The sequence below is a fragment of the Musa acuminata genome, chromosome BXJ2-9 (assembly GCF_036884655.1).
Source record: "Musa acuminata AAA Group cultivar baxijiao chromosome BXJ2-9, Cavendish_Baxijiao_AAA, whole genome shotgun sequence".
Classification (NCBI taxonomy): domain Eukaryota; kingdom Viridiplantae; phylum Streptophyta; class Magnoliopsida; order Zingiberales; family Musaceae; genus Musa; species Musa acuminata.
Window position 1 is genome coordinate 3,189,722 of NC_088346.1, and position 25,113 is coordinate 3,214,834.

At 43.7% G+C, this 25,113-nt stretch overlaps 3 protein-coding genes, 1 non-coding gene and 2 pseudogenes across 7 annotated transcripts; 3 read left to right on the forward strand and 3 right to left on the reverse strand.

Annotated features, from left to right (window-relative positions):
• Nucleotides 1–287: 287 nt before the first annotated feature.
• Nucleotides 288–7,809, reverse strand: LOC135623978 (2,3-bisphosphoglycerate-independent phosphoglycerate mutase-like; annotated as a pseudogene).
• Nucleotides 654–1,422, forward strand: LOC135622531 (probable calcium-binding protein CML27). The gene has a single exon (XM_065124453.1). The coding sequence runs from the start codon at nucleotides 654–656 to the stop codon at nucleotides 1,242–1,244; it is 591 nt and encodes a 196-aa protein (XP_064980525.1). The 3' UTR covers nucleotides 1,245–1,422.
• A 959-nt stretch (nucleotides 7,810–8,768) lies between the features above and the next one.
• On the forward strand, nucleotides 8,769–11,470 carry LOC135623979 (cation/H(+) antiporter 15-like). The gene is made up of 3 exons (XM_065127451.1): nucleotides 8,769–8,975; nucleotides 9,101–10,210; nucleotides 10,295–11,470. Exons 1-3 carry the CDS (start codon nucleotides 8,769–8,771, stop codon nucleotides 11,468–11,470), a joined length of 2,493 nt encoding a protein of 830 aa, XP_064983523.1.
• A 538-nt stretch (nucleotides 11,471–12,008) lies between these two features.
• LOC135622197 (L-ascorbate oxidase homolog) lies at nucleotides 12,009–15,025 on the reverse strand (annotated as a pseudogene).
• A 615-nt stretch (nucleotides 15,026–15,640) lies between these two features.
• Nucleotides 15,641–24,344, forward strand: LOC135622532 (probable NOT transcription complex subunit VIP2). 4 transcript variants are annotated; one of them, XM_065124454.1, is made up of 14 exons: nucleotides 15,641–15,759; nucleotides 16,898–17,037; nucleotides 18,286–18,391; nucleotides 18,472–18,650; nucleotides 18,869–19,229; nucleotides 20,584–20,787; nucleotides 20,875–20,976; nucleotides 22,412–22,497; nucleotides 22,588–22,761; nucleotides 22,857–23,285; nucleotides 23,369–23,421; nucleotides 23,495–23,536; nucleotides 23,978–24,122; nucleotides 24,198–24,344. In XM_065124454.1, the coding sequence occupies exons 2-14, from the start codon at nucleotides 17,020–17,022 to the stop codon at nucleotides 24,270–24,272; spliced, it is 1,974 nt and encodes a 657-aa protein (XP_064980526.1). In that variant the 5' UTR covers nucleotides 15,641–15,759; nucleotides 16,898–17,019; the 3' UTR covers nucleotides 24,273–24,344. The 4 variants fall into 4 exon arrangements, with proteins under 4 accessions (XP_064980526.1, XP_064980529.1, XP_064980527.1 ...); XM_065124455.1 differs by having other exon boundaries at nucleotides 15,667–15,962; XM_065124457.1 differs by lacking the exon at nucleotides 16,898–17,037 and having other exon boundaries at nucleotides 15,663–15,759.
• Nucleotides 18,314–18,391, reverse strand: LOC135624092 (small nucleolar RNA snoR35). Its single transcript, XR_010491594.1, has one exon. It is a non-coding gene; the product is annotated as a small nucleolar RNA snoR35 (small nucleolar RNA).
• Nucleotides 24,345–25,113: the final 769 nt, after the last annotated feature.

The following is a 25,113-nucleotide window of genomic DNA, read 5'->3' on the forward strand; positions in this document are numbered from 1 at the left end:
AACAAACCCTTCTCTCTTCAGATGTAGACCAATCTATGACACGTCGAGACGATCGTCATGACTGCAACTCCGCATAACGTGTTGCCCACGCTATGTTCTCCTTTGATGTCAACCTAGCGTCGAGCCCTGGAGTCGTGCACCGCCTCCCAAGCTCGAGCTTCGTCATAAACAAGAGCTTGATGTGAGCTGTTTACCGGAAGATGCTAGTGTATCAAGCCATATATTTTATTTAGTTGACTTCTCACTTTATTTGCTTTATTTATGATCAACTTCCCATTTTAGAAATATATCTTAACTTCTCACTTATTATTTTTCTTTTCCGATGACCATATATCTACAATTTTTTTTTTCTCGACGATAGCTTTTCGAATAAATGGAAAAGTAACAAACTCTCCTCTTATGGCACAGTAAGGGACATGTGACTCATGTCAATTTCGTGACACCACTGTATATCATTGTCTCGAGAATAAACCATTTCGCATCCAAATTATTATTTTCGTAGAAGAAGCCGTTTCCAGCTCCCATCGCACGCCGACTTCCCGCGTTTCCCTCTCTTTATATGATGCACCGCCCTCGGAAGCTTCGCTCACCCCTCGCCTCTCCTTCCTCTCTACCTCTCTTAGCTCGCTTGCTGTTGTCCACGTACAGACGCCATGGAGGGAGGGATGGCCGCTCACCGCCAGCCGCCGACGCCGGCCCCGACCCTTGGCCGGCCGTCGCCGTCCTTCCGGCTGCGCACCGAGAGCCTCAACACCTTGCGCCTCCGCCGCGTCTTCGACCTGTTCGACCACAACGGCGACGGGGAGATCACCGTGGAGGAGATTGCGCTTGCCCTTGACCGCCTCGGCCTCGCCGCCGACCCCGCGGAGCTCAGTTCCACCGTCGCCGCCTACATCCCTCCCGGCCGCGCCGGCCTCGCCTTCGACGACTTCGAGGCGCTCCACCGCGCCCTCGGCGACGCCCTCTTCGGCGCTCCCGACGCAACAGGCGAGGAGGAGGAAGCGGCCGAGGAGGAGGTGGAGGAGGACATGAGGGAGGCCTTCCGGGTGTTCGACGAGGACGGCGACGGCTTCATCTCGGCGGCGGAGCTGCAGGCGGTGCTCTCCAAGCTGGGGTTGCCGGAGGGCCGGAGCATCGCGCGTGTCCGAGAGATGATCTGCTCCGTCGACCAGAACTCCGACGGCCAGGTCGACTTCGGCGAGTTCAAGCACATGATGCAGGGCATCACCGTCTGGAGCGCCTGATCAACGGCACATGATGCAGATCCTTTTTCTGGTTGCTTTCCCTTTCCCTTTCAATTTTTTTCTCTTCGCCCCTCACCGCTTTTAAATGCTGCTGATGTTGCTCGCATCACATCATGGACGCGTGGAGGTCTAATTGCCGTAGATTTCTAGAGCCAAGTGGGGACGCACCTTTTTCTTATCCGCTCATAATTTGTCTTTGACTTCTGTGTCGGGCGACCGATTGATTTGAGCTTTGAGGATGTGCTGCGATGTGTGATATGTTATGTTTATTAACCTGTCGAACTAAAAGGAGTCAGTGTCGTCGATCAATAACTCGTGCTACAATTCTTGTGGTTTACCAAAATATTGCCCCACATGGGGTTATGATGAGCATATGCGAGTGTTATAATCAACGATAGATATCTTTTATATCTTTTAGACATAGATATAGTTATATATTTTACACATTAGATATAGAGTTATGGTTATAGTTATATATTTTATTTCTTTTTACACATTAGATATTAATCTAAGAAACCTCATCAATTAATTTTAACTTGAATTTAAATATTTTAGATTGTCAAATTAAATTATAAAAAAAACCATAATGTATTAAATATTAATATAATGGTAGTACGCCAAATTTGTTTACCGAAAACTGAGTATCCAAAATCTTATTTCATATTTAAAAAATATCTGAAATATTATGTCAAATAATGATATAATAGTAGTATAACAAATTTGTTAAACAAAATTGAGTATTCAAAATCTTATTTTATATATTTTTTAAAAATATCGGATAACTTAGGTGATAAAATTTTTGAATTATGAAAGATTTTTATCTTTAAAAAAAAAATATTTATTGACGAAACCATTTCGGAGACGGTGGGGCCACTTGCCATCCAAAAGGGGGTTTTCCCATGCTTCGTTAGTCAAAGTAAGCGGCTTCACAGGAGACCGATGACTGCTTGCCAACACTATTATTGTCCTTCAGGTATAAACTTATGATGCTCGAGTAACTGCAGATCGAAGATTTAAAAGAAGAGGAGGGGTTTTGGCATGGCGTACCTAATCGCAGATGGGTCGTCGGACCACTGTTCAGTCGCGAACCACTTCAATTAGTGTCGGCTCGTAGTCGCCGGGAAGTTTCATCACGGTAGCAGCAACATTGGCAAGCCCACGGCCTGCGATCGCAATTGGAACCTGCAGCACAAAAGTATGTACAATGAAATATGCATCTACACACACGTATACTAAGGGACATAAAACATAAAGAATTCACAACTACGTTCATGATTTCATACGAATGGCGATTCACTCAGCAGAACAGAAATAATACTTGTTTTTTTTATTTAACTTTGTATCGGGTAAGCGGTTGAGGTCTTGTTATCAACCAGTTGATATCTTCAAGAATTTATCTATACACCAGCTGATACTTGTTTTCAAAGAAGTCTTGAAAGCTGTAAGAGTGAACCAATCTAGAACGCTGAAATACCTCAAAGCTAGCATTTTCAGCAGCACAGAAACAAGTGATGGTAAACAATGATGATGAATTGAGAACGTAAGGTAGAACTTACCGGATGAAGTGTATGGGAGGTGAGAATTTGGATGTTCCCATCTTTGTCAAGAAGTGGTTGGCCGGACTTATCCCTTTTGACCATGTCCTCGGCATTACCATGATCGGCGGTCACAACATAGACTCCCTCCACCTTTTCTGTTGCTTCGATTATCATCTAAAAGGATTGTTAGGTCTTCGTGATAAGAGATAGATCTACTTGCAAATATGCCATGATGATGGCAATCATCTAGAAGCTAAAACTGCAGTCATGGCATTGTTCTGTAACATTGCCATGAATACATCTGATGTAGTGAACATAACAATGTGAAAAACACCTCTTAGGAGGTATAAGCTGCATCAGTAGAGAAGAAGGAAATCACTAACAACTACATTGTTTGAAGAAACCAAAAGCAACAAAGAAAATGTAGTAGCTTGACATAAAAAGGGAACAACAGTTTATATTGTCTAATGGACTAAAAAATGCCATGCACTAAAAACATAACATTTTGCAAAATTCATCTAAACTACATCTGAAAATACTTCACTTGCCATGTTGAATTTGACCCGATCCACTAAATATTTTAGGAGGATCAAGAAAATTCTTAGTCATAGAGTTTGCTAGTAGCAGAGTCATGACTAGCCCTATTTGATTGACAAATTAGTCCTACGCCAATTTTGGAATTTATGGAACTTAAAAGATTAGTTCTCCAAGGGTTTATAAGCTTAAAATTTTACTTCAACGTCCAACAGTATTTGAACACAACCCCAAGCATTTTGGACAAAGCGTAAAGCCCAACAACAGAAGAAACACGAAATTCATAAATTTACCTTAACAGCTTCATCAGCTACCTTGCATGCCACAACAGTAGCCTTGATGTCTCCGGTATGACCTTCCATGTCTCCAGTAGCTAGGTTGATGCATACCTGCAGAAAATAAATCATAAGAAAAAACAATATAAAAAGAAAAACTTTTACAGTCCAAATGTTAATCACCTGGTGGAACTTGCCACTGAGTATCGCATCTCTTGCCCTTTCAGCAATTTCCAAAGCTTTCATCTTGGGTTGAACATTAAAACTAATCCCCATGTCATTGGGTATCTCAACATACTCTTCCATGGATGGATCAAAATATCCCGATTGATTACCATTCCAAAAGAAGGTGACTGACCAAATTTGACAGTCTCACTGCAGGTCAGAGAAAAAAGAAAGACATTTGGCATGTGGATGTATGTGATAGGTAGTAAGCAACAGCCCCATACAGAGTTAAGAAGAAATTAATGTCTTGCTCTAAATGACTTCTTACAATACAAATCTGGTAAGGCAAAGTTCAGAAATATGTCCTCAGCATGCATTAGAAATGTACATGTGAACTATGTTTAATTCCCTAATATATATATTTCAATAGTATAAGAACATTTAACTTAAGCTCATACACAAATAGTTCATATTGAATCCAGAGATCACCAACTCAACAATGCATGCTGCATAGGTAATGTTCTGCCTAGCATTTTATATTGACTAGAAGGACTCTTCCATCTTCCATGACAAGACAAGAAAATTTCACTCTGTTTGGGCAAATAAAGGGGGAAACAAACATTTGGAATATCAAAGGATTTTGTCAAGACAAATACCAAGCTCTGACGGATGATGTAGAGTAATATTATCTGAATCTCCATTGGTTTTAATACAATTTAATCATAAATATTCTTGAGATTAAAACAGTAATTAGTAACATTGTCTCACCAGCACAAATAACCTTGTTCAAATTTGGTGTTATTGCAACATTGTTGTTTTAATGTTTGTTTGCAGTTATTAGCTGTTATAGCACATAGGGGGTTTGTCTGCATTTATCAGCTATTACAATTCATAGGTATGGTTGACAATAATTATTCTAAATCTGAAAAAGACAACAGTGATCAAGAAGACTGACAACAGCCATTATAATACGTTACAGGGGTTTCCATCATACCAGCTATGATGAGAATCCAAATCCCGAAAGTATTAATCATCTTGGTAGGTTTCACCAATTTGTAGTCCAAGGCAAGAAAGAGAGTAGACCATCTAAATACAAAACGTTTGTACGACTAATTAAGTTAATCAACTTTATAGTTAACAAACTATAGACAGAGAAGAAGTGAAGAACTAAAAGTTTATGGACAATGGTAATTTATGGAAATAAAACCAATATCTCTGCAAATAGAATGATTCATGCATTGATAAAAAAGAAACAAATCATGCACATTGTTTTTAAAGTTTATCACAATAATTAACAATTTCTAGATAACAGCATAGAATATTACCTGCAGGCAAAAGTTTTGATGCCATTATGCACTAAATATTCACCAGATGTTCTTTCTATCTCTGGAGGAGAAACAAGATAGTGGCTTGGAAGCTTCAATTCCCCATCATATTGAAGCATTCCAACATATCGTATCTTTGGAAACCGAAGCCGATCAAACTTATCAAAATTTTCATACTCTAAAGCTTTTGCAATCATAACCATCCGATCTGCTCGAAAGTTGAATGTTACAACTGCATCTCCATCTACTATAGGTCCAACTGCTTTACCACTCTCATCAACTATGACAAAAGGAGGCAAGTACTGATCATTGGCTTTTGGGTCCTCCCTCAACTTTTTAATGGCTTCAAGAGCACTTTGGAATTTAGTTAGTTATTTCTCCACAAGTGATCTTGCTTGGTGCCATCGATACTTGATCAGCATACAAACTAGAAACCTTTGCACTTTACCTTATGACGGTCCATTCTCACATACATCCGGCCCCCACCAGATGCAATTTGTGCATCAATGTCTTTCTCACGCAATTTTGAAAGCTCATTCTCAAGTATTTCTACAAATCATACACTGCTACCATCCAAATCATCACGGCCATCAGAAAGTATGTGCACACGGATTCTTTTGGCACCATGTTCACCAGCTCCTTCTAGTAACAACTGCAAGAATGAAGTCATCGATGATGATGAATGATTGAAGCTTCTAAAGTACGAACCAGAAATAAGAAATATGTACTAGTAGTTGATCAAGCCGTGAGCGGACACCACCATCGCTCAATAACCAAATGAGATGCAAAGTCCCTTTCTCAAAACACTCTTTGATATATTTGAAACCTTCTCCTTCGTATATTTCCCCAAAGGCAAGTGCAAGATCCACTAATTTAGCCCTGACAATGGGTAACATTTGGCTTACAGTGGATGAACCAATAAAAATGAAACATACAGACAGCATGTGCCACACATAACACCCATATATTGCATTGGCATGAGACTACTAATGACATTCTTATATAGTGTTGTTCTAGCACAGAGCTCATGTCGCCCAAAAAAGCAGTTTACATATCTCGTGCCATCATATTGTAGTGAAATTGTACTTCATCAAGATATACAACAAAGTTGTTAACAAGGGAATCAAAGAATGTACCCTAAACATAATAGCAGAACAAGGTCAAAGATTTCTAATAATCTGCAAGTGATTTTCCAGATAAACATATAGGATCATTACTTGAATGCAATCACTATCAATGTTGATGTAGCGATAGTTCTAAATAGGCTCAGCTATGAAGTATCTGATTGCAATCAGACAGGATGACAACATTGCTGAAAATAGTCCATAAATGAAATGTTCTTTCGAAACGGCAAAAATATTCATTTCATTCAAACAATACCTTGACCATGAAGAAAGCCATGTATCATAATACTTCTAAATAGGCCAAATTGTATTGTGTTCATATAATCATATTCACATGTCATAACTCAATGCACACGAACTTTCTACCATGCAAACATATTTATAATATAATGCAATGTAAAATATCAGCAAATGAATCAAATATTAAAGCCTGCATAATGCTATTTTACTGTTGCAGCAAAACCATTTGCTGCATCAATGATCAGGACAATCAGAAGAATCGGAAGGTAACAAGCAGTTAATCAGGTTAGCATTGTTCCGGTAAACCATTTATAACAAAGAGTTCAAAACCAAGCAAGTTATATGAACACAAAGAAGCAAATAAAGAAAAAAATACGATTTGTAGCTGAAGCACATAGGCAAATGTGTAATTTACCCCTGGGCATAGATTCTCCCTGCGCCTAGTGCATTGTGACCAACTTCACTGTTACCCATGTCATCATCAGTAGGTAGCCCGACCCGACCGCTGTACCATGAGCCCTCAGCAATCTCCATCTCTCTGGAGCACCCTATGAAATGGTGAAGAATGTTTACCCTTTTATTCATTGAGTAAACATGAGAAAACAACTCAGTTGAATAATCCAGAACATTGAACATCAAGAACCAACCAACCGTTTGCCATCCTAACTTTCTCTTTAACGGATAAATCATGCATGCAATTACCAAATGGCACAATTGGGCTCAGTAAATGCATTTGGTTTGGCGTAGAGTAATCATCTTATCTAGCTTTTTCCTAACAATCCCACCTGCTAAATTTCTCCAAACAACAAATTTCTCTCACCACCTATAACCTAACAAATTTTATCGCAGCCATATTCAGAGTAGCAGCAGAAAATAACTAAGTGGTCACAGATACAGCAAAATTTTCTGATTAAACAAAATAAAAAAGGGGTTAAAAATATTGGCCAATTCTCGTACTGACACATCAAATTGGCGACTTCCATATGGCCAATTCTCGTACTCCAATTATCCGTCTTCAACCCTATATGTTCATGAGCACAAATTGCGTTAGGCCCTAATCCGCATCCCCAATGCCGAAAAGTATAACTGCAAGTTATATGTTCGATACTCACACGGCTTCGCGAATCCAGGGTACCAGATTAGAACAGAACTAAACATCGATAAGTACTAAAGATTCTACCAGATGAGGTCTTGCTCAAACAACAAATCGTCGCCGGCAGGGACATGGTGTCGGCGACATGGATGCAGTTGTACTGGTCGGGGTTGGCTTCCCCCCATCCGTCCAAAATCACCACGGCCACCGTCTTCCGCTTGGGAAGCCTCGGGTGGTCCGCCAATTTCGAAGAGAACTCCGGGCTTCCCATCCTTTCGAACCCTCCACGAGACTACACACCAGGGCGATCAAGACAACGCGCGACGTCGAACGAAGGGATCGTTTCCCGCTACAACTCTAGCGCAATTTAATCGATCAAGAGGAGGGAATGGAGGTGTGAGAAGGCGCAGATGACAGGGCGACGAGTGCTGTGGATAGCCGCTGTTTGAAGTATCAGATGCAAAGACCGGGCGGCGAGGGCGTCCCGAAGCTTCGACTCCTTCCGGTACACACGAGAGGATGAACCCCCGCCTTTAGTGCCTTCCAATTTTATTGGAGACACGTGTCGTCTTCTCGCCGAGTTTTATGGCCATGATAACGGAATCGCAACGCATGGATCAACCGATTCATCTCATCATTAGCAGAAATTTGATTCATATGAGATGTTATACAATCTTCTACCGACGTAAATTAAATGAGAATAACTGTATAAGATGTCGTATGTACTTGTGAAGTATTAATATTGAGAATGATTTTACCTTTTTTTTTCAACGTAGGTACAGTAATATTACACAAAATATGAGAAAATATACGAAAGACATGACATAATCGGTAATGTCCGAAGATTGTGACTAAGTCAACCACACTCAATCAAGATGTTAGAGGATATCAAGTTATAATATGAGCTTGGTGAGCTTCAAATAAAAGGAATAGAAAGTGATTCATAAGACATAACTAAAACAACGGTTTTTAGTTAGTCGAAGTTTGCGTCTGAAGGTGGTTGTGTTAGTTAGTGAAGGTCTAGGGGTTGTTGGTAACGGCAGTCGTCTGTAACCACTAAAGCCTAATTAAGCCCCAGCTTACGGAACAACGGGGCTAAAATAGCAGCCCTCCGTGCCCCGGCCATATATACAGTCACCACCATTCTTCCTCCCATCTCTTGTGCCTGAAGCCTCCCTTCCCTCGTCCCTCTCCCTTCTCACCCATCGTTGCCGTTGTTGGACGCAAGACATGACGGAAGGGAACAGCACGGTATGCCCTCCGTCGGATATGATCCTGCTGAGCGGACTTTGGGCTAATGAAATTGACATTGAGGTGTTGTCGGAATTCCTTTTTCCCGTCCTAATCATGCAGACTTCGGTGATATTAGCGCTCACTCGCTTCTTGGCCTACGCCCTCAAGCCTTTCGGCCAGCCCAGAGTCGTCGCCGAGCTCATCGTAAGCTCGACTTCCTCTCCTCTATTTTTCTTTCTCGTTCCGCAAGTCTCACGAGATTAGCTTTCATTCCATATGTAGTGGAATTATCTTGTCCAGCTGTTGACTTGGAGTTGCCTGTCTATTAGGGTGGCATACTGTTGGGGCCGGCGGCCTTTGGGAAGCTTACTTACAATAGCGCCTCGGCCGAGAATGCAGGGAGCCCACGAACATCGGTGGTTAAACCGCTTTACAGATTCCTTTTTCCCCCGACGAGCTATACCTTGATCGAGGCTATCGGCTTCTTGGGGCTCATCTACTACGTCTTCCTAGTCGCAGTCGAGCTCGACGTGAAAGTGTTCAGGGTGATGGGCAGGAAGGTGGTGGCCATCGCGATGGCCAGCCTAACCCTCCCTCTGCTTGCGACCGCCGCCATCGTGGCGGTCTTCGGTTTACCTGCCCCTATGGCGAACAACAGCTATAAGGCGTCCGGCACGGAGCAAGCCGCTTTCGTCCTGCTCCTCAGCTTCGCGCTCTCGATCACCGCCTTCCCGATCCTGGCGCGACTCCTCGCGGAGCTCAAGATCCCGAATCCCGAAGTCGGTCAGGTCGTCCTGCCGTCGGCCTTGGTCGGCGACGTGGTGTCGTGGCTCCTCCTCGCGCTGTGTTTTGCCCTTATTGGGCCTGGCGACAAGGCAGCTGCTCATGAGTACCTTGCGCCCTTTTGGATGGTGCTCGCCGCAGCCTGTCTTGTGCTCGTGTGCCTGTACATGGTCAGGCCGCTCCTGGAATGGACGTTGCGGCAGATGCCGGAAGGCGAGCCGGTGAACAACGTGTACATGGGTTTGGTGCTCATCTTCGTGTTGGGCGCCGCCCTGGCCTCGGCGACCGTCGGATTCCACCCCGTGTTTGGCGCCCTCGTCTTGGGGCTGGCGGTGCCCAAGGGGCCGCTCACCACAACCCTGATCGAACGGCTCGACGACTTCGTCATCGGCTTCATGCTGCCGTTCCTCATCGTCGGCTGCGGACTCAAGGCCGATGTGGCATCCCTTATGAGACCGGAGGGAAACGAGCCGACGCACTACATGTTCTGGCTAGGCTGCATCGTCGTGGTTGCGACGTTGGCCAAGGTGGCCGGATGCATGATCATCTCTTCCTTCTATTCGATGCCGCGCTCTCAGGGGTTGTCGCTCGGGATATTGATGAACACGATGGGCCCGGCTCAGGCGATCATCCTCAACATGGGCAAGAGCGAAAAGGTGAACTCCCCTCCCTTCCTCACCGTCTCTCTCGCTTCCAACCCTGGTGTGCTGTCGTCTCATGAGCATTATTAGCCCGTGCAGGTCTTTAACCAGAAGATATACGCGTTGCTGGTGGCCTCGTCGGTCATCTCCACGGCACTGGTGGGCCCGCTGGTAACAGCCCTCGACAGGAAATGCCGCGGCCCGGCCATTTACAAGCAGCGCAACCTGGAGCTCTCGAGGCGGGACTCCGACCTGCGCCTGGTGGCGTGCGTCCACACCGTCCGCAACGTCCCTTCCGTCATCAGCCTCCTTCAGCTCTCTAACCCCACCCACGACTCCCCGCTCTTGGTCTCTGCCGTCCACCTCGTTGAGCTCACCGGCCGCACCCCTCCCATGCTCATCGTCCATGAAGCTGGTGCCATTGGCACCCTCACGAGAAGGAACACCGACAACGCACCCCCGGACCTCGTGCACTCCGAACCGATCGTTTCTGCCTTCGAGAAGTACCAGCAGCACGCCGGATGCGTCACCCTCCAGGCCCTCACTGCTGTCTCTGCCTACTCGTCCATGCATGAGGACATCTGTAACATCGCCGCGGACCACCAGGTCTCCCTCATCGTCCTCCCCTTCCACAAGCTGCTCACGGTGGACGGCGAAATGGAGGTCATCAACCCTGCCATCCGCGCCGTCAACCAGGGCGTCCTCACTAACGCGCCCTGCTCCGTCGGAATCCTCGTCGACCGCGGCCTGGGCGAGCACGGGAAGTTCGCCAATGCCGGGCATCACACGCCCCTCCACGTTGCGATCCTCTTCTTTGGCGGCCCCGACGACCGCGAGGCGCTCATGTACGGGCGCCGGTTTCTCGAGCAGCCAGGGGTCGTCCTCACCGTCGTCCGGTTCCTCCCCAGCTACGAGGCTGAGGCGCCCGCCGCCGCGCCGACCGTATGGCCGGCCAAGGTGGACCGGCTGTGGGACGACGAGTGCATCAGGGACTTCCGGCTTCAGTTCGGGGACAACGCGTCGGTCTCGTACACCGACAAGGTGGTGAGCGACAGCTCGGCAACAGTGGCGGCTATCCTGTCCATGGGCAGCATCTACGACTTCTACGTGGTGGGCAGGGCGAGCGGGGGGGGCTCGCCACTCGTGGTAGGCATGACGGAGTTCACCGACTTCCCTGAGCTGGGACCGATTGGGGACTTGCTGGTATCATCGGACATGGGGGCGATGGTGTCGGTGCTGGTGATGCAGCAGTACGTGGAGGAACGGATAGAGTGAGTATCGGAAGGAGTCAACCCGGGGGAAACAAAGGGTTTAGGCGGGACGGCCACTGACCCATCTCTGATTGTGACTTAGGAGAGACCGTAGACGGCTACTGACCATTTTCCCCCTTTTTTTTCCTGTTAATTCTGTATTTTCCTTTCCGATAATTTAAATTCTGCTGTCATTAGTGTTTTTTTTTATTAGTAGTCCCGTCTGCCTCTGTCTCTTATAGAAGAAAATTCCTGAGGCCAAAAAATTATAATCACAGTAACAATTCTGATAATTTTGTTATGATCCATCAAGAGAATGCCGATGCTAATCCTGTCACAGAGGGAGAAAACAAAACACAAGCAACAGTAAGACAGTTTTGAAAGTGAGCTTGAAATGCAATAACTAATATAGCATCGAAGAACCGTGCAATCAATAGCATACAATTGGTCATACAAAAAGCCACTTGTGATCATATATATGTATGTATTGTACTCCCCCTCCCTCTCTCGGATTAATACACACGAAGTGGAATGAAGGTGGGGATCAGCTCGCAACCATGCAATCAGACATAGGATGGCGGCTTCGGCAGGTCGGCGACGTCGCCGCAGAGCAGCGTGTTGTCCGGTATGTTGTACTCGTCCCTCAGCGACCTCTCCGGCGACGTGACGCTGATGTAGATCTGCTGCCCCAGGTAGTGCCTCTCCCACATCTCAGACCGCAGGTTCCACATCCCCGCGTTGTCGACGGTGAGCATGATCGCTGACCACGACCTCGGGTACACCTGTATCGTGTGCCGGCTCACTGCGTCGAGAAGATTGTACGTCTTCCTGCTCTCCGGCGTCCACTTTCCGTGCCCGATCCTGCAAGCATTACACCAAATATTTGGTTCATTGGTGATGAGGATAGTAATTATGATAAGACTTGGCTGACGTCAGATGACGCCTCACGCAACAGCACCTGGTCAATGCAGACCAGAACGACGACCGAGGTGCATTAACATCCTGCCAAAGCTCAATTCTTCATGCCACGCCAACACAAAGTCAGACGCTACTAGCCTGCCCCCTGTAAGCGGGCAGCTCAGGAAGCAGTATGCTTCCCTATAAATACCCTCTCGTTCATTAGAAAGGAAGGGGAGAGACAGACACACAAAAATACTTCTTCATTTAAAACCCCCTCCACATCTGCTAACTTGATCGTCGGAAGGGTTGGGCCGAGCGCCTTGGCCTGACCTTTGTGCAAGTGCCAAGCCGAAGGTCCCCTCCGGACGCGCAGGCGAGGAGTTCCTGCCCAGAGGAGACGGCTACACCATCCCGATCGGACACCGCACCCGACCGCCTCAGCGGGCTCGAGGAACGCCCCAGGGAGATCCCCTTCGTCCGGACCCGAACCGAGCCACGTCGGCCCCGAGGCCATGGCTTAAAGTTTGTTTCCCACAACAATCGGCGACATGGAAGGTGAGTACTGATACTGCTCGACGGCAAGTTGGTTGCGGTGTAGGCGGCGTGATGAGATTACTCGACAAGGAAGAAGGAGTAACCATCCAAGTGGTAGCACTGAATGCTCCTCTCAGGATTCTCGAGGATGATCTCGATGTAAGTTCTGTAGGTGGCGTTGAGGACGTTCGGCGTGGCCGTGATCGGTGCGCTGGCCGCCGGTGGCTCGTCATTGATACTGTCGTACTTGAACACCTTGTCGGCGATGCCGTAATACTCCGCGAGCTTCAGTGGGGTGGGGGATTCCACATGCGACACGCCGTTGAGCGCGAAGCGGCGCTTGCCGTTGACGAGCCCGACCGAGCTGGCGAGCTTGATGGTTCTGGTGATGTTGATGCCACCGTAGTGGTAGGAGCCCTAGGGGTTGGGCCGGGCGGCGCTGGCCGTGAGGTTCCATCGGAACGACCGCCACTGGTTGAAGGACCACGCCCAGCCGACAGGCGCCGCCGGCAGCTCGGGTGATGGTGGGACGCTGGAGCCGGCGTAGCGGATGACGCCCGTGGCGGTCCGCATGTACTTGGTGAAACGTGTGGAGGCGACCATGTAGTAGTCCTTGGGTTCTTGGTTGGCCGTGACGAGCACGGAGAGGCACTGCCCGACGTGGACGTCGAGGGACTTGATAGGGGTAATAATGGTGACATGACGTGTCACGACGTCGACCTCACCTGGGCGCCACTCTGTCCGAGGAGGAGGGCAATAATGCTGACTCGACATGCGCTGACGTCGTCCGCTCTCAGACAACGACTTCATCGTTGTCTGACCCCGCGCGCTTGACCGAGGCAGAGGAGGACGACGACCGTCCCTCGCTCATACCCTGCAGCAACTCGGTTCTCCACGCAACGCTAATAGCAACGTCAGACGCCATCAGAGGTACGATCCTACCTCCCGCAGGCAATCACATCAGGTAACACTAAACTACCCTATAAATACCCCCGAGTTCTAAACGAAGGGGGGAGACTTTCTGACTAGCAAAGAAATCTCCTTCCACATCATCTGACTTGATCGTCGGAGGGGTCGGGCTGAGCTTCCGACCCGACCTGTGTGCAGGTACGAGGGTGAGGTTGCGTCTTCCCAGCGCCGCGAAAAAGCTTCGCTCCACACGCAACGTCCCGCCCGGACCATTACAACTGGCCACCTCGGCTGCCCCGAGGAACGCCGCGCGAGATCCCCCCGCATTCGGACCCGAACCAAGCCACGACGGCCCCGAAGCCACGGCATACAGTTGTTTCCTGCAACAGGACTCATAGTCGTTCTGCACGGTGTGCGACCCGTCCATCTCCACCAGCTTCATCCGGTGGTTCTGCATCCGGAAGTTGAGCGACACCTTCATGCCGACGTTGCAGATGCGGTAGCGGTACGTCTTTCCGGCCTCCATGGTGAAGAGCGGCGTGTCGTCCTTGCCGCTGGCGTCCTTACCGGTTCGTCCGTTGATGAGGACGCCGGCAGGGTTGCCAATGCCGTGGCCGGCGTCGAGGATCGCGGCGAGGGCCTTGTGGCTTTTGGCGTACCAGTCGCCGATGAGCACGGTGTAATCGTCGGTTGGGTCGGCGAAAGGCACGGGGATGAGGAGGCGGCTGTTGACGCGGAGGCCGCCAAACGCCCCGGCGGCCCTGTGCATCCCCATGGAGGGGAAGTAGAAGAAGCTTCCGATCTGGTCCTTCACCTGGAAGTGGTACGTGAAGTTCTTTCCGGGAGGTATGGGGCAGTTGGTGCCAGGCATGCCATCCATCCACGAGTTCTTCCTCTGCTGTATGCCGTTCCTGATACACAAGCACCGGGTCAGCATGAACGAAGAAGAAGCTCATCAGCGACACACTCAACGAGCACAGACAACAAACCACGTCAAGAGGAAGGGCTCATCCAGGTTGTTGAAGACATTGACGACGATGTTGTTGTTGGTGGTGGAGTTGATGTTGGGTCCGGGGAACTGGCCATTGATGAGGATGACCTGCTGAGGGACGCCGAGGGGAGAGACGGTGCCGTACGTGGCGTTCCACGTGAAGAACAAGTACGGGTCCTCGGCGTGCACCGCCGCGGGGCCAAGAAGGCAGAGGAACACAAGGAGCGCATCGCGACCCCCTCCCATGATCGGTGGTTGCTCCCCTGACCTCCTTCTCTCTTTCCCAGCCACGAGAGCTAGAGCGAAGGCGACGAGCTACGACCCTCTAACCGGCGATGGGAAAGATAAAGAGGTTTACTCCGTACGCAGACGGATGGAAGACGAGGAGGCCGAGGGGGAGTTCGTCTTCGGAGTTTTGTCGCCGGGCGAGAGGGCCGATTTATAGAGGAAAGCAGGGACGGAGCTGGACGCTCGTTCAAGCTCCTCCACTCCGTCCCTCCTCGCTCGTTGCTCCTTGCTCCGGACTTCGCGCTCTGCCCTGTTTCCATTCTCCGCTACAGGGTGATGTCGCCCGTGTTCCTTCCGTGTGTGTGCGAGACGAGTGTCTTGAAGTTGGTCAATCAGATGCGGGTTCGGTCTTAGCTATCTGAACCGGAATTAGAACGGCTCCGATTTGGTTTTTCTCCCATGATTCTGAAAGCGGACCGGGAAGAATAGAAAAATCTCCGAACCGGACCGGCCTAGGAAGCAGATTGGCTGTTGGGCCGTGTTCTAAACAGAGTTAGCTTTGGGCCCGGGTCATTAAAGAAAGGGTTTCTTATTTATATGTATATATATATATGTATATATCTTCTTTTAATTAATGATTTATAATGAATAGTTTCCGTTCCCCACTATCTCTGCCGCGGATTGAAGGTCACACTCCCACCTCTTCTTCTTCTTTGGCATCGGAGCGCTCGTTCGCTTCTTCAGATTCTTGGGTATTGACTCCTCCCTTGCGTCTTCGCTCGAGCTCTCTTTCGTTTTGGCGATTAGATGTGTCCTCCGTCGGACGGATCTCGCTCTAGGGTTTCGGTTCAAACTGGCCCAGTTTGCGTTGAATCTTTTCGGGGTTGTTCCGCGAAGTAAAGGGTTGCTCCTCGATCGCTCGTGATTCGCGTTCTTTTGCCCGTTCGCGAGATCTGTAAGTTGGAAAGTTGGGGATTCGTCTACTCGTTGATTCGATGTGTCCTGCAAGCTATCTCTGTTCATTGATTTCGTGAAACCGGAGTGCAGTTTGATGCTTCGTTTCTTTGTCTAGAGAAGTTAACTGTGAATCTCCATTGGTTTGTCAATTGTTGATGTATGTTCACACTTTGGAAGAGTGATTGAATATTGGTTTTGAGAATGAGATCAATCAGAGAAGTTGTTTATTTGTTGAGATAGTTAATGGAAAAAATATACAGAGAAGAAGAAAGATTTGCACATAGATTGTCTTATAAGTGATATGACAGAGTTTTTAGATTATTATTTATTACAGTAGGTTTTGGAAAAAAATTTATATAATATCTAGTAATCAGAGTAATGTAATAACTGTAAGTTTACACCATGGATCAACATCAACTGAGTACCTTTTCATATTTTTAATGAAAGAATATTCTAGTCATACAAGATATACTTCTTATGGTGTATGTTACTTATTGATGATATTATTCTGATTTAGAAGAGTTTAACTTAAGTTTTCATGACAAATGTTACAAAATAAAGGTCTTAAATTAAATAGGCTTAATAAGTATATGAAATGCAATTGTAACAATATTAAAGGAACAGTTGAAGTGTAATTTTTATTTGTATCTTGGAGAAAAAAGAAGAGGAAATCATCTTTGACCAAGTAACAGCCGAGTTATAAAACTAACCCCAGAAGTCACTGCTGATTGTACTATTATCTTATGAAGTTGCAACTCGTTACATTTCAATTATTATTACTTGAGATACACAAAGTTTTAATTAATTCTGTAAATCTAGACTTTTGTATGTTGAAACAATTTCTTTAGGATGATACCTTGGTATTATAAGTTCAAATTGCTTCATACGGTTTCCTTTCTAATTTCATAATCAAAATTTGTTTTATCTTTTCAGCTTAAGACAAAGATAGCAGCCAACACGACTAGAAATCTTGCAAGTGCCATCACTGTTTAGCAGAATGTGGCATCACTACATCTGGAACTGAGTTCTTCTTGAATGCTTATTACAAAACTATAATGTCTGGGCTGCTTAATGTAATTTCTGCCTGTTTTGGCTTGGCAATGCATCTTACTTGCATTATATAACTTGTTCTTCCCCATATTTCATCATCTATGATTCTATGTATTGTTTGACATTAGACACTTCTATGTTGATGCTTCATATGTGTGTATGTCTATGTGTAAGATTGTATTTATTTGGCAGATGGAACTACTGTAGAATCATAATTTGTTATTGCTGGCTTGTATTGATATTGTCTATATATAATTTTTTAGTTCTTTATAGCTTTATGATGTGCATTACAAATACTTGTTCCTAACTGTACATTGCATAGACATGAATTTGAAGGGCAGTTACAGAGTGTGTTAGTATATATCATGAACTTCCGGCTATTGTATATTTGTATTTGAGGATTCCATTTTAAAATTACCTTTTATTTTTTTGTGTATTTATTAATTTTTCAATTGTGTGCATATATTTTATATATTGTTTAGAAATTTATGGAGGAGAATGGAACACCATTTTAGTGCATCAATTGTTTTAAATTTGAAACTTAGTAACCCACTACATTTTTGTATGTTTTTCTTGATTATTTTGCAAGTGTGGAGTGATCATCATTTTCTAATCAGTTGACATGTTGCTTAAGGATCACTTCACTTGGCTCATTAGTTTATTAGGCCTGAGATATAAGAACACTGAATATCAGTTTCCTCTTCTATATTCTTTTCATGATCTGGGGGAATTTTTGGAGATTTCACCATAGTTTCTTAAGTCTAATGTGCGGTTACTATAGTAAATCTTTCTATCTGCAAACTATCTTTTGAATTTGTCATTGAGTTCCATCGCCCAAATTTATTTGGATAAGAATTTTGAACCAGCTTCAGAGGGTTGACATCAATTTAATGGCTGATCATAAAATGTTGACCAAGACTTCCGTGGTTCCTTCTTGACTTGAGTTACCTTTGTAGTGTTGCCTTTTTTGATTGAAAAAGACCATTACTATTTCTTTTTCACAAAGGATTTGAGACTTTAGTTTGATTGATAATCCTTTTGGGATGCTTGTTTGTTATTAAATTATGTGAATATTCATTGGCAGTTTTGTGTAAAGAGCTAACTGGATGAGGCTTTGTGCCTGTACCTTGTATTTTTCTTTATTTCATATCGTCTCTATCAAAACACTGATCTATGCTAGTGTCCTCTTTGCTTCCCTTATAGTTATACACATGTCATGCATGCATGTCTTGCTTTTCTTGATTAAAAAAAATTGGAGCTTTTGGTTTCAGACAACCCTTAATGGTTCAGCATCAAATATCCCTGACTCAACGGGCCGACCCTACACGACATCATTTTCTGCTCAGTCGGCTTCAAATCCTGGATTTCATCACTCTGGTAAGCAGTTTGTTACTCGGTTAACTTTCTTGAACAGATGTTTGATAAATTTTTGTAAGTGCTAACTTGTACAATAAAAGGTGGTTTGCAAGGGCTGCATAACATCCATGGAAGCTTCAACCTGCCAAACATGCCAGGTTCACTTGCATCAAGAAATGCAGTAATGGGTGGTGTTCCATCAGGCAGTGTCCAGCAACCAGGCGGAAACATTCCTAGTGGACTGTTTGCATCAAACAATCTTTTGGTTGCATTGTCTCAGGTTCAGAATCTTTTTTAATTATAAGCATATTACTTCATTTGCATAAGATAACCTTTTGGTTGCATTATGTATGGTAAAATCTGCTTAGGTAGATGCACATGTCTTCCTGCACTGAGTGAAGTATTAAAGCTTACTAATGGATCTAAAGATTCTTCTTTTTTTCCTTTTTATACTATATTAATCTGAAGCTTGATTGCATATTCTCATTTTTCATGCAGATGTCTCATGGTTCTGGTGTCACCAATAGAGGGGGTATCAATGTTGTCGGAAACCATGCTTTTAGTAGTAGCATGAATGGAGTTGGCGGGTCAATAACTGGTATTTCCTCAAATTCTGCTACCGGCAATCGTAATTCAGTTCCAGGCTTGGGAGTTTCTCCAGTTTTGGGTAATGTAGGCCCAAGACTTACGAACTCTATGGGAAACATTGTTGGTGCTGGTAACATGGGAAGAAACATCAACTCTGGAGGATTATCCATTCCTGGACTAGCTTCCCGTGTAAACTTAGCTTCCAATAGTGGATCAGGGAGCCTCAATTTACAAGGGCCAAACAGACTGATCAGTGGCATGCTTCAACAGGGTAGTTCTCTTAATTTCCTTGAAGATCTTTGACCTTACATGATTTAGATAACTCATCTTAGCACACTACATTATCTATTTCAATAAGAAAAACTCTCTCGGAATGTATATAATTTAGCGGCAAGTTGCTTGAAGTAAGTCTAATTTCTCTTCGGTTAATGAAACTATTGCAATTCATGCCACCAACGCAACTAAGATTCATGTTCCTAATGGATTACCTTATTTGAGAGCAATGTTTCTGTTATTATGCTGTGAGGTGATTATGAAACTTTATTATTCCCCTGGTCAGGCATTAGAAAGCATCGACGACACTCGAATATGCTTTTTTGTTACCTTGTTATTGTACCCGAGGTATGCAATACCGAATGATACCGCTCGTACCGGGTGGTACGTACCGGTCCGCCAGCAGACATGTACACGGATCGCCCGCTACCGAGTGGTAGTGTCGATTGAGGCGTTATCGTCGACGGTGACCGAGGGAGAAGAAAGAAGAGGGAGAAGGGAAAGAAAGAAATAGGAAAAAATGGGAGAACCTAGAGATCGCCGCTTTCCTCCTCGTCTGTCAACGACTTCTCATCCGTGCAGTTTTTTTTTTATCTGCAACATCGCCTCCGGCAACGTCGCCCCATATATAGGTAAACCGAGCGGTTTACCTATATATATACCTCTCGATATATAGTACCGTATCGTATCGGATCCAATAAGTCTCGAAATTTTGATGTGGTACAAAATTTCAATCCTTGATTGTACCAACAGTGTTGGAACTATTTTACAAAGTTACTTGGCGTAAACTTTTAAAATATCAACAACATTGGCTTGCACTGGTATGACAAAGAAGGGGCAGCTCAATGCATGAAATTTTCTCTAATGTAGGATATGGGGATGATTTTTGCACTCGTATAACCAAGATATTCTCAATATTGTTTAGATGTATATTTGCAGATCTATGTAGATGGGAAAGGTATCTGCATATGTAATAGCTTTATTGATTCATGTGCTTGAATTGAAGCATGCTTGTGAGTGTGGGACACTTGCAGAAAAGTTTAATCCCTAATTAAATATAACTGACATTTCGACTAACCACAGAATTTGTTTTTCGGTTCCTGGTCTATTAGATGCTTTTAGTTCATTAGTACATATTGTAATGATGGTACTAATCCTATTTATGTGGCCTTTTGTCCTGATCTTTGACTAGTGTTTTTATCTGTTGCACTAAAGTACATCCATGTACAATTTTGTACTTTAGACTCCATGTTGCATCTTATGAAATACTCATCAAAATTCATGCATCGAAATATATCAGTAAATATGCCTGTAAATTTGCTAACAAATTGTTTCATTATTATTATAAGCAGCACCACAAATGATTGGTGTGCTTGGGAATTCTTATGCTACATCAGGAGGATCGTTATCTCAGGGTCAAGGTGGGAGTAACCCACTAAGCTCTTTGGGAATGCTGAATGATGTCAATGCTGCTGACAGTTCTCCTTTTGATATGAATGATTTTCCTCAATTAAGTACACGACCAAGTTCAGCTGGAGGACCACAAGGGCAACTCGGTGTGTAAATGAGTTTTTCTGGCTTACTTTCTTTTTTTCGATTTCTTTGCTGTGGAATGGAGCATATGCTGACCCGTCAATTTTTAGGTGCAACACGGAAGCAAGGAGTTGGTGTTAGCTCCATTGTCCAGCAAAACCAGGAATTTAGCATACAAAATGAAGATTTTCCAGCTTTGCCTGGATTGAAAGGTTTTTCTTTTCATCTGGAATTTCTCTGCATTGTTTCTGTTTGCTTTTCTCCTCTTAAGAGGCAAGTTTTATTTCTTTGGTCGTATTCTTTGTTCAGCTTTTGTCCTATCTGGTTCTGCCATTTTGATGAAACTTTGCTATGTGCCTTTTCTTTTATTCTCCAACATTTGTTTAGTTCTGGTCCTTGAAGAAGCCACTCTGGATTAGAACAACATGCTTCCATTTTTTATATCACATGATGTGACATCTTTCAGAATATTTGCCAGAATTAAATTGTTATTCATCTCAAACTAGATGCACATGCAGATCAGGTTAATATATTATGGATGACACTAATATTCTCCCAAGCTAAGCTTACTATGTCGACATGGACTCTTTGAGGGTTTCATGTTTCCTATTGGGTTTTTGATGTAGATACACACGAGTCTTACAGCCAGCCCCATTTACATTGAAGCCCACTTATGTTTTGTCTAGGTCAGTCTTAAATTTGCAATCACTTATAAGGAAATTCTGTCGATTAGGTGATTATCGTGGAACACTAATTTGAGGAATTAATAGTTTTCCTTTTCTTCTGTTCACATTCCAGGCTCCTTCATTATCGATTAATGGAAACCCACTTCGTTCATATTCACACTTCGACCTGGAAAGTGGAAAAATAAGAACTTGTCTGTTACTATAACAGAATATTCTTGTTTATATTACTTTTTGTAATAATTTTGAATTTATCATGTAAAACAACTAAGCTGTTTCATTTCTCTCTCTCCAACACCACCACCTTCACCACCACCACCACCACCACCTTGGATACAATCTTGGGACACACGAGTTTATCTGCATGGTTTTTTTTAAAGATTTGACCACAAGATATTGTGACCAGTTTAGTAAGGTCAAGGATTTAATGGAATCGCTGCAAATGAACATTTTTAGTTATACTTCTATCTACTCTTTAATTCCAACCTCCTGATCAGCCAATTTTATTCACATTTTTAACAGCACATTGAATTTCCTTTAGTCTCTAATGTTGGCTTGTATTTATATATGCTGCTTGATGTAATTGTAAAATGGTGGAGATCAGAAGTACATAAACAAATAATGGATGAAATATAATTCATTCTGGTCGAATCATCACTCATTGTGATGTAACAATGTTCTGAAATCATTTCAAAAAGCCTTCTTGCCTTCTTGGCTATGTTAGTGGGAAGAAGTTAGAGGATTTTGTTTTTACTATACCATACTGTGACAAACACATTTCTTATACGGTAAACTGTTTTTGAAAGCTGATTATTAGTCATTATGGACTTTCGATATACATATTCTGTAGCATTAGAGATAATTATATTATCTAAGTAGTAGTTTGCTTAGGTTTGTACTAGTCTATACTCTATAATCTTTCCCCAAGTTTCATGCTAAATCATTATATTTTGTTCTCTGTTAGGCGGTAGCTCAGACTTTTCTGTGGACTTGCATCAGAAAGAACAACTTCATGAAAGTATCTCTTCGATGCAGTCACCACACTTACCTGTGAGTTGAATCGTGGTGACTTTATTTGATCTAGTGTCCTTTCTCATTGATCTAATTTGATGAAATATTGGTGTTTATTTCATCAAGTAGATGGCACGATCTGTTGGATTTAGCTTAGGAGGAAGTTACCCACCTAACCGTCAGCAACAACATGCTACTTCAGCAAGTAGTGGTGGGCTACCTTTTACACCTGGAAGCAATCAAGATCTTCGATTAAATGACACTGAGTTCTTTCCATCTTCTCATGTAACGTATCACTCACAGGTATATTCATGTCTAGTGGATTTATCTGTTAGTCAATTTAATTTTTAAAGTACTGATATCAATTAAGTGGTTTCACCTTGACATGCTTTATTTAGATTCAAAACAGTGGTTCTCCTGGCATTGGGTTGAGACCCTTGAGCTCTCCAACAACAGCTTCTGGTATGGGAGCATATGAGCAGCTCATTCAGCAATATCAGCCTCCACAAAGTCCATCTCATTTTCGACTACAAATGTCTGATGTTAGTCAGTTATATAGAGACCAGAGCTTAAAATCCACTCAGGGGTCACAAGTAGCTCCTGATCGGTTTGGCTTGCAGGGTTTGTTAAGTGTTATTAGGATGAATGATCCTGATCTGACATCTCTTGCACTGGGCATTGATTTAACTACATTAGGGTTGAACTTAAACTCATCGGAAAATCTTCATAAAACATTTGGTTCGCCATGGTCTGATGACCCTGTCAAGGGAGAACCAGAATATTGCATTCCAAGTTGTTATTATGCCAAACCACCACCCCTTCTACATGTAAGCCTGTTTACTTTATGAATTTTTTTTAATAAATGTACAGTCTTGATTTTATGATCTTATATCTGTCATTATGGGTGTAGCAAGGGTATTTTTCGAAACTTCAGGTGTCAACCCTCTTTTACATCTTTTATAGGTATGTATTACATGTTGTTTTGTGTATTCCTTGCAATAACTGTTACTTAAAGTTCCTCTGTATCATTTTCCAGTATGCCGAAGGATGAAGCTCAGCTTTATGCGGCCTCCGAACTGTAATCCCTCCTCCCTTTCTCTCTGTTTGTGTCAGTCTGGAAGCTTGTTGGGGTTTTTTTCTCAATTTTTTGTGAAGTCACCAAACTTGCAAATCAGTCTATCAAGTTTATCCTTGAACATTTATATTTTGTTTAGTTTTTATTTGGCACCAGTTCATAAAGGAAACTAGATGGTTTTGCGGTAGACTTTTGTGGCTGTCCTCATAAATAAAGCGGAAGATTTAAACTTACTGTTGTTAGAAACAAATTATGCAGGACTTGCCTTTTGCAGTGTCTATCTTGCTGTTTCTCTGCTTTTTATTCAACTAAAATGAATACATAATCTCTAATTTTTTCTCTGGTGAATTTTTCCATATGACCTAGGAGTTTAACTACATTTGTATGTTGTCTGGATGTGCTTGTAGTTGTCTTTAAATTGCCTCAATCAGAGTCTTTTTGCAGATGTGCACGAGGATGGTTCTACCACAGAGAGCATCAGTTGTGGTTCACAAGAGTTCCAAATGTGGAACCTCTTGTTAAGACTCACGCATATGAAAGAGGGACCTACGTTTGTTTTGATCCTAACACATGGGGAACAATTCTGAAGGTTTGGAACATTCCAATTATATGTTCTGTTATTGCCATCAATTAGTTACTGAGCATCCCTGTTGTTGGATTGCAGGAGAACTTTGTTTTGCTTTATGAGGCAGTGGAGAAGAAACCAATGCTCCCCTCTGATCGCCCTCAGCTAGCTTAAAAGTTTGTTCATGTAGAACATGTCTTGTCACTGTTAGAATAAATTGATCAATCTATTCTTCATTTTTCTTCATCATAGTGTTCTCATTTACCAGCTTGGTCATAGTTTTTTTCTCGCGCCCTCCCATATTTGATAAAGTGTAGGATTTGGCTCATATAGGTAGGATATATGAATTCACCTTTTGTAGCTGAAGCTCCATGGGGAATGACTTAAAAGAAGTGTTCTCTCGCTGGGTAATTTAGGTTGAATATGTTCTGGAGATCACTGACCTCTTGGACTAGGAGCAGAATACAGGTATTGGAGGGACAAAGATAGCATAGTTGTTAGTCTTGGATGGATGGATCTGATAGGGTCTTTCAGTCTAAATAAATTAAATCATCTTTTCTCCTTCTTGATTGTTAGATCACTTTTAGCTTATAAAGATAGCATAGTTGCTTTTCGCTGATATTCAAGTTACAAGGTGCATAGTTTCTACAGAAGTACACAACCATTAAAGGCAAAGAAAAAATGTTGCCAGGTTTATGTTGCTCTTGATGGATAGGGTTGGATACGGTCTTTAGGTATAAGCAAATTAAACAGCTTATAAAAATAGCAAGTTATTTTTCCCTGATGTTCAAGTTACATGGTGCATAATTTCTCTGAAAATAGGGTTTATTGTGTTTTTGATTTCCATATTACAGGATTATCCATGTGGATGAGGTATGTGAATCCTGCCTTTGCATGAAAATTACTTTGGTAGTATTTCCTAGATTCACTGCCTATTTTGAGGTGCCTAAGATCCATGGATTATATGCTTTTGCGCACATGCCTCTCTGCATGAACACATATACATCCTAACCAG